Source organism: Phaseolus vulgaris, chromosome 11 (assembly GCF_051622355.1).
Source record: "Phaseolus vulgaris cultivar YP4 chromosome 11, ASM5162235v1, whole genome shotgun sequence".
In the NCBI taxonomy this organism is placed as follows: domain Eukaryota; kingdom Viridiplantae; phylum Streptophyta; class Magnoliopsida; order Fabales; family Fabaceae; genus Phaseolus; species Phaseolus vulgaris.
In genome coordinates, this window is record NC_143508.1 from 39,451,037 (window position 1) to 39,460,933 (window position 9,897).

At 32.5% G+C, this 9,897-nt stretch overlaps 1 protein-coding gene across 1 annotated transcript; it reads left to right on the plus strand.

Annotated features, from left to right (window-relative positions):
* The first annotated feature begins 2,510 nt into the window (after nt 1-2,510).
* Nucleotides 2,511-5,351, plus strand: LOC137826941 ((-)-germacrene D synthase). The gene is made up of 4 exons (XM_068633103.2): nt 2,511-2,693; nt 2,774-3,059; nt 4,632-5,007; nt 5,117-5,351. Exons 1-4 carry the CDS (start codon nt 2,565-2,567, stop codon nt 5,349-5,351), a joined length of 1,026 nt encoding a protein of 341 aa, XP_068489204.1. The 5' UTR covers nt 2,511-2,564.
* Nucleotides 5,352-9,897: the final 4,546 nt, after the last annotated feature.

Sequence of the window (9,897 nt, forward strand, 5' to 3'; positions counted from 1 at the left end):
AGATGACTTCATTCATTCATTAAGAGAACAAAGTTGATAATGTCAAAATAATCCAAACAACAAGTAAAGTAAATTGTCAAAATATAATTTGTTTCATATTTGAACATATTACAACTAAAGTCATAATCCTAATTCTAATTTGTCTTGCTACCTCCACTTGATCCAATAATATTTTGGTTTGGTGATGGAGCACCACTTCTAACATTCAGTGCCTGAAATAAATAAAAATATGTTTAGAGTTCATTTTCAATTTTTAAAAAATAAATGAAAATAATATTATAATAAAGTTTTAAGGACTGAAAACAATAGTATAACATTTTTAGGACTGTAAACAGAAATTCTTCCTGAATAAGACTTGCAATGCAAACTAATGTAACTGCTAATATATCCATAAGCAACTACCAAAACAATGAATCAATATTATCCTTCCCAATTTTCCACAGATAACAATAAAGACAATATAGCAGCAAAGAGTTTGAAACAACTCAAAAAATAGGCACATTGGTTTAAACCAATATGTACAAATGTATTATTTGAAATTCCATAAACTGAATGCATTTCACTTAGCCCCACTCTTAATCTGAAAGTGAAAGTATATAGCCATATAAACAATACAGTAACAGGAAGTTCACTATAAGTCAGAATAATAATAATAATAATAATAATAAAAAGTATGAGAACTTTACCATAATCAACTAATAGTCCATGCTTACTTAAGCACCCACCCTAATCGTATATCTTTTTGAAAACCCTTTCTAATTAAAATTTAAAATCATATTAGCATGTTATTTGATTCAACCTCGAGTAGAAAAAAAATACTAAGCAGGTATAGATTGAAAGAGTTTCCATACCTTGTTGTTAGCAATTTCCTTGGCTTTTGCCCTAGCAATCCAATCATTCAACAAAGAAAGAAACTAATTAATCAATTTCTAATAGCAGCTAAAATGAAGGGGAAGTTAAAACCTAACAAAACCAAACCAAACCAAAGCAGGACAACCTTTGCAATCATCTCCGCAACACGCTTCCTTTTTCTCTTCCTCCATAGTTTATTCCGTTTAGACTTGTTTACTCTATTTGAAAGCCTAGCCACAATTGATTTCTCCTCCCATGGAATTGTCTCATTAGCAACATACCGGAGGATACTTTTTAGGCTTCAAACACTGTTCGTTAAATACCCAACAAAAAAACAAAGAAATTGAAACATTTCTTAAGTTCTGGAACAAAAAAGCAACCTATGACTTCGGAGGGTGGCCCTTTGTTACGAAAATCGCCGCGTCCTCCACCGCCACGACCAAATCCACTTCTACCGCAACCGCCACGACCAAATCCACTTCTACCGCAACCGCCACCGTCGCGGCCAGTCTTGAAACCTCCACCACCCCCACTCTTGAAACCTCCACCGCGCCCACGCTTCTAGAGATCTAATTATTTAGTGATCAAAGAATGCAGGCACAGAGGGTTTCCAAGACAATGTTCGAAGGGTTTAGGGTTTTGGGGCAACGCTGACGAAAATAGGTGTTTGAAAAGAGAGGAATACTTTAATGTTTGGGTCACTATTGGGCTTTTTTGGGACTAAAACACATTGTTATTACGGAGGGAACGAAACGCGAGAGATTTTTTATTTCAAAGGATAATTATGGCGGTTCTACATGTCACAATTCGAAGGGAGATTATGGCGTCTATGAAATTGACGTATTATACAACAAATTGTGGCGGTTTTTAATAACCGCCATATTATAACCATCACCATATACACGTTTTTTTGTAGTGAGTTGTGGTCCATTTGTTGTGATGGGTTGAATCTATCATCTATCAATGTTAGCTTGATTATAGGGAGGTTCCCTGATTTCTCGTAGTCTTACCCGGATTTGGTGAGACATATTCCGAATTCTCAAAGAGTTCTTGCTACTGCCTTAACTGTTATTTATTGTAAGTGTTTTAAATGTGTCTTAATTCGATCAGTCATCGAAGCTGAGTGATATGACTCATATAGTAATAACCAGTACATATTATAGTATTAAATTAAAATTATAAATATTCATAAATCAAATTCTTAAATACTAATTTATTCGTTAATTGTCATATTAACATCATTTTCATCCTGGTGAAATATATTTTTTAATACTTCTTATACTATATTTTCATGTGATAACATTATAAAAAATACTTCTTTTTCTTGGCTAAATATCTGCGTTAAATAGCCTGTATTGAACATAATTGGTGGTCACAGTTTACATAATTTTCTGTGCCACGTGACTGGGTCTCCTTCAGTACCTTTTCCAAATCACTTTGTTTTCTTTAGAATGTGATACCTTGACACTGATACATTAACAAAACAAATAAAATAGTATTTTAACTATTTTTGTTTTAATTTTAAATTTTAAATATTATAATATTATTATAAAGAGTTGTTTAATAGTGTTATTTAATGTCTGCAGTGTCAATAAAACTTTTCCCTTCTTATAAATGTGATATGTTGGGTTGTTTGTTGTTCAACATTCAAAGCTAAGAGCTAAACGCCCTTTTCACCAAAACGTCACTTACATTATACTACGCCACAAACCATGTCTAATGGAAGCTTATCACTTCCAACTTCTGCCAACGGTGCAAAACCTCCCTTCAATCGACCCATTGCAAATTTTCATCCTTCCGATTGGGGCGATCATTTCCTTTCCTACGTTCCTACTTCCGCTGTATGTCATTTTGCATTTTCAATCTCTTTAGCTAAGATGTCACATTTGCATGTATTTAACATTTAATCTACTTCATACAGGAAAGTGATAGTCACATTCAACAAGCTAAACTATTAAAAGAGGACGTGAGAAAGACCCTTGTCTCACCTATTGATCATAACAATTTCTCTTTTAAATTGAACTTCATTGATTTTGTCCAACATTTGGGTGTCTCTTACCATTTTGAGCACGAAATTGACACTCTTCTATGTCAAATTTATGACATTTCAACAGAGGACAATAATATCATAGCTCATAGTGATCATCTTTACCAAACGGCTCTACTCTTTAGGTTGCTTAGACAACATGGATACCGCATTTCTTCAAGTATGTGTTCATTTACTTTTAACCAATTTCTTTTTCAAAAACAATAACTTCTTTTGTGATGCTATTAAATTTATTCTTTGAGTTTGCTCTTTGGGGTACTTTGGTACTAGTTGCATTGCATCATCACATCATGGATGTCTTTGTCTCTGCACAAGAGTGTGGTCTAGTCAACTATATACAAACAAGTCTAAACAAATTTAAATACTTTGTTTGAATCAAATTTTGAGCTTTTATTTGCGCATATGAATAAAAAATGAGTTAATCAAGTTCAAGTTGGTTTGAAACAGACCAAACCATGAGGTAGGATGCATATCTACATTTTTTAAATAAAGAAAAACAAAAATAGAAAAACTTGTAAACTATAATAATTTTGGCTACAAATCTAATTATTGAAAAAAACGTGGTTTCGGGAGATAAACTAGGGGAATAAAATAATGTGTTTCTTACCTAAAATAAGGATGAAGTTAAATATGTAAGAGAAACACAAAAATACACTCACTATATCATTTATTATTACTTTAGGCTGCATTGTACGTGAAAAATACAATAATTTTATAAATGTAACTTATGAATCATCTTAAACCATATTTTTTTGGGTCATAATTGTTTAAATCACATTTTTGTAATGTTACTTTTTTTAAAAAATAAACCACATTAAAAAGTGTGACTTAGAGTAATAAAAATATGACATTTAATTATGGATGTTTTAAATCATATTTAATTAAAGTTGTCTTTAATACATGGAAGGATTTTAAAACGTGGTTACCTTAATTCACATTTTCTAAATTGTAACATTTTTTTGCCTTAGGCAATATTAAACTTACCCACGAGGATATAAGTGTTTTCGAAACATGAAAAGACAACACCTTTTATAAGTGTGTACGTATGAACTACTAAAGACCACAACTTCTAAACTATTTATGTTTAAGCCACAATTTTAAGGTATTGTCTTTAAAAATGAATAAACTACATTAGAGTAAGGGAAACCTACACCAATAAAAATGTGGTCTTTTCTCAACCATAGAAAAGAAAAGACAACATTTTTATAAATATGATGAATATTATGGGTCACGGAGTATAGTCCCACTCTTGATCATGAGCTTTGACCCTTGGTTACAATTCTCTTATCTCTCACTCTCGATGTGTTTCGATAGTGGAATATTATTAATCACAGGTACATTTCATCAATTTTCGTTAATATTATTAATATTAATATCATTATTATTATGGTTATGATTATGATTACAAAATTTGTTTGGTGTAGATTTTGAAAAAAACAAATAAAACACAAAAATACATCGATTTGTGCAGATTTTTCAGTTATCAAAATTTTCTAACCTTTAATAAATATTATTTGACCTAAATAAGCTTTAATTTATTTTAAATTATACAACACTTATTATTTGTCAAAAAAAAATCACTTTTAAGGTTGGGTTTATAGGATGACTCAAACCAACTTATGCAAATAGTTTGATATTAATTTATGTAAGTCAATTGTGTGGTAGTATCCTTATACTAGTTATATAATTAAATATATACCTTGAAATTAACATATGTTTATAAATTAAACAGGTATATTTTGCAAATTTCAAGACCAAACCGGAAAGTTTAAGGAAAGTTTAGCTGATGATATTCAAGGAATGTTAAGCTTGTTTGAAGCTGCAGGACTAAGATGTCATGGAGAAGATATGCTGGAAGAAGCACATAAGTTCAGTTTCGAGCACTTAATAAAGTTTATAACCACCCAATTAAGTTGTTGTCATGGGGCACGAGTGCAACATAGCTTAAAACAATCACTTCGTAGAGGTTTGCCTAGGTTGGAGGCGACATATTATATGTCTTTCTACGAAGAAGATCCATCTCATGATGAAAAATTGTTAGCATTTGCAAAATTAGATTTTAATATGCTGCAAGAGCTACATTTGAAAGAAGTCAGCAGTATAACCAAGTAATATCTTCCTCATACATATTTACCTTTCGTTGCATAAATCAATGAATATTAGTTAAAGATTTTTGTTATTGTCTTTGGAATCTTAGTGCTATTTTTTGTGATGCAGATGGTGGGCTAAGGATTTAAATGTCTCAACCAATTTACCTTTTACTCGAGATAGGATCGTAGAATGTTATTTTTGGATTTTGGGGGTTTACTTTGAGCCACAATATTCTAGATGGATAACAACAAAAATAATAGCTCTAGCTTCCACCATTGATGACCTCTATGATGCTTATGGAACCATTGATGAACTTGAGCTTTTCACAAGTGCAATTGAGAGGTTAGACACATCAAAATGACATATATATATATATATATATATATATATATATATATATATATATATATATCTTTAGTTCAATTCCTCTAATATATCAAAGATAACTATATTTTTTAAAATTAAATATATAATTTGTTATATACGTACATAATTCGTATATAAATTTTCCGCTTTATAGAATCCGTATGTAAATATATATATTTCAATTTTTTTAAGGTTTAATTACCTTTTTCGTCCCTATATTTATAGCCAATAGTCAATTTGGTACAGTGGTTTTTAAAAAATTCAATTTGGTCCCTAAGTTTTTTAAAATGTATTCAAAATGGTCCTTTCTGTTAAATATCACCAAACGACATTAAGTGGTGCTTATGTGGCAGACACGTGTAAGTTACATGGATTGTGCTTACATTACTTTGGTGAATACTGAATTAGGGTTTAGGTTATTCAAATTGGGGATTTCGAATTTCTGATTTAGGGTTTCTGATACGAGGATTGCTCCCCTGGTTGGATTCTGCGGTGCGCTTCCCTGCTTCGATTACATTCGGAGGTGTGCTCCCCTCATTCGATTCTGTGGTGCGATCGTGAGTTACGATGGACCAAACTGTGGTAGCTCTTATGGATTCATTAGTGAAGAAAATTTGTTTGTGCTTTATCTTCTAATGTATTACATATCTTTTGTATTACTTTTACATACTTTATCTTTATATTATTATAACATCACAGTTTTCCTTCATTTATTTAGTCTTTGATGAGATTGGCCTCTGCTTGCTCTGAATTTTCTTGCTGTGTTGTCCAAATCAGAGTTCTTAATTGTTCATGATACTAATATGTTTGATTCTTAATTTCAATTGTATAATACCTTTCAATCTCAAGCCATTGGAGAAAAAACTTATATAGCAGTTGCACATTTTTAAATGTTGTTTAAATTTTTCTGAGAATATCACTACTTATCTTTTCTATAAATAACTTCTAAACAACCAACGTATTTGATGTACCCTCACATCACTTTTGTGAAATCTTCAATCAGGTTTCATTTACATATAATAAACTTGAGTTTACAATGCAGCCTTGGCCCTGGGAATTGCAAATCAGTTAACCAACATTGTTTCAATTATGAAGTTTACTTCGCTCACTGCAACCATTGTGGAATTTTGTCCATTAGACCATTATGAGATGCATATCGCCTTATTCAGATACAGGATAGTTGAACTTTATTGTCTCATAAAAAAGTAAAAGCTTAAGATGTATACTAGATGCAGTATTTAACATTAAATGTTCAAGCTAAGCAAGTCTAACCCATGTTAGTTTATTCTGATACTGATTTCAAGAATGAATTTGCATCTTAATTTGGTTACACCATTCTTATTTTCCACAATGCCAACTTATTCAACCCCAAAATTATGCAGCACCACAAAACAAAAAAATAGTACATAACTTTTATGCCAACCACTTGCTAAAATTCATTTTTCATTGATACATATCTCAGGATACATATTACATACTAGAAATAATCAACTCAACACACTAATACATATTACATTAATTCTTTCAATCATAATCCCAACCAAAACATACATTCAGACGTCACTCAAGGGAATTTTAAGAAAATAATCAACATAGCAAGGTTTATTACAACAACAACACACAACCCTACTAACAACATCTTTATCCACTTTCTTGACATCTTCAAACGCTTTTCCAAGCTACAAATCTTGTTTCTTTGTCTAGCAATAGTCCCATCTTTGTCATCCCCAATGTCTTCAATGCACTTGCACCATCTAAAAAAATTGCATCCCATGCTTACGCCACTCCTACTCTGTATTAGACAAAACCATAAGCAAAAAATCAATACCAATGCATTTTTTTTTTCATAAGCCATAGTTTAATACATCTCACCTTATACTTTGGACACCCCCAAAATTGCCTCCCACAATTTTTGACCGTTGTTGCGGTTCTCAAAACCACAAATTCCCGACAATCGCAAATGGGAGCAACAAAAGTCTTCCTACTCCCACCACCATGGCTAGAATTCAATCGTTGTTGTTGCACTTCCATTCGGTTACAACTACATTATGATACAGATGCAGATCTATATGCACACATTTCCACCACAAACGGAACTACACCCACGAACGAATCACAAACCACAAGATCGCACCTCCGAATTCACTCGCACCACAAAATCGAATGAGGGGAGCACACCTCCGAATGGAATCGAAGCAGGGAAGCGCACCACAGAATCCAACCAGGGGAGCAATCCTCGAATTAGAAACCCTAAATCAGAAATTTGAAATCCCCAATTTGAATAACCTAAACCCTAATTCATTATTCACTAAAGTAATGTAAGCACCATTCACGTAACTTACACGTGTCTGCCACATAAGCACCACTTAACGCTGTTTGGTGATATTTAACAGAAAGGACCATTTTGAATACATTTTTAAAAACTTGGGGACCAAATTGAATTTTTTTAAAACCACTGTACCAAATTGACTATTGGCTATAACTATAGGGACGAAAAAGGTAATTAAACCTTAAAAAAATTGAAATATATATATTTACATACGGATTCTATAAAGCGGAAAATTTATATACGAATTATGTACGTATATAACAAATTATATATTTAATTTTAAAAAATATAGTTACGCATTTTTCCGTATGTAAGTTATTATATATTTAATTAAAAAAATAGAAATTTGAGAAAAAAAAGGCATTAAAATCACATGTTAATAATATCAGAAACTTCATATCTCTTTGGTGCCCCCAAATCCACCGTGCTCTCTAAACCCTAAACTCTCTCTCCCCCCTAATCGTGGCCACAAATTTCTAACGTCGCTAGTGGAGCTTGGAAGACATCGTTGGTTGAGCTTGGAAGACGTCGTTCGTGGATCTTGGAAGACGTTGTTGGTTGACCTTGGAAGTTATTGGTGGTGGAGCTTGGAAGATGTTGGTGGTGGAGCTTGGAAGACGTCGTTGGTGAAGCATGGAAGACCTACTGGTAAGTAAATCCCCGAACCCTCCATCTTTTAAGAGTGAAGTTTTGACAAACCCTAATATGCGAAGGGGGCGAGTTCGAATCCAAAATGATACGAAGGTTGTTTTCGTGAGGAGGTAAATCCTTCAAAAGCAGATCTGAAACCCTAAAGATGAGTTTCGTCAATTTGGGCATGGAAAATGAAGAGTAAACTGACCTTTTTTTTTTCTTTTGATATTTACTTTTTATCTAGGTCAGATAGTGTGGTGATTGAGGAAACGCTTGCGGTGTGAATCTTATAGTTGTTAGGATTGATGGCTAAAACAAGAGGGGGGGGGTGTTAATTGTTTCTAAAACTTTTTCAAAAAATATATAATTAAGAATGAAACTTTAACAATTAATCCAGATAAGCAATTCAGAAAGCCATTTAAACAAAGATTCAAAAAACAGTTTAAGTATTTTAATCGGTTAAAAACACGATATAACCGGTTGTTTTATGTTACAGATACAAAAGCAGTTTCTAAGGCAGAAATATCAATTGGTTGAAAATATACGAAATAACCTATTGTTTATGACAACATATCAAACAGTTATGAAGATAAGAGATAGAGATATTCACACAAACAAATTATATTGGTTCACACTATCCCAGAGTTACATCCAGTCATCAGTCAAACCACTAAGTATTTCACTATGTAATCAATCACAAATTACAACAACACACACCACAAAGAGGTGACTTTGAATCCCACAAAGCCTACTCACCCTCTTTGCACACAACCAACACCTCAAGCCAGAATCACATTGACTTTACAGAATTTTACAACAACGTTTATAGAATGTAATTTGAACAATTACAAGAAACTAACAAAGGATAGAAAACACCTGGATTACAAAAGACAAGAAACCCTATGATCAGTTCTTGAATCACAGCAAAGCCCAAAGGCAATCTTGCTAAACTTGGAAAACTTCTTTTCACAAACAGATTGTAATCTCTCTTTTTAATCTCAAATCTGAGTGTTAAAACTTGTCTATTTTTCTTCATTCAAACATTTGAAGGAAGGCTATATTTATAGCTTTTGAAAAACTACCGTTAAAGACAGATTTGAACATCTGAATCAGTTAAAACAGGTTTTCAAAATACTGTTATGAAAACTCACATTTAATCGGTTAAAACAACGATTTAACTGGTTGAATGGTTTTGTTAGTTATACAACTGATTCAAAAAAAAGTTTCAAAGACTCCTTTGCCAGCTAAGTGACAAACAACCGATTGTCTCGAAACTTTAATTAGTTGTTTTTCCCTTTGCATGGAAAAACACTTAGTTCTTTAAAACAGATTAAAACAGGCTTTGTGTAGGAATCAAGACTGATCTTACATAAATTCTAAACACTCTAAACTACACCCAAACCAAAGGCAGTGAGGTTTCGAGCTTCATCTTGAATTTGAAACATCAAAGCTCATATCTTCAACAATCTCCCCCTATTTGATGGAGACAAATCCTTGGTTGCTTTGAGGAGTTATGTTTAGAATTTAATCATCACCTGCAGTCACAGATAGAACCAAAAAAACAAAGAGTATTCTTTGC

Excerpts from the sequence above, each read along its gene's own strand:
- LOC137826941 (XM_068633103.2), top strand. The coding sequence starts at position 2,565 with ATGTCTAATGGAAGCTTATCACTTCCAACTTCTGCCAACGGTGCAAAA. Across the intron at positions 2,694-2,773 it reads CCTACGTTCCTACTTCCGCT|GAAAGTGATAGTCACATTCA; the intron begins GTATGTCATTTT and ends TACTTCATACAG. Across the intron at positions 5,008-5,116 it reads GAAGTCAGCAGTATAACCAA|ATGGTGGGCTAAGGATTTAA; the intron begins GTAATATCTTCC and ends TTTGTGATGCAG.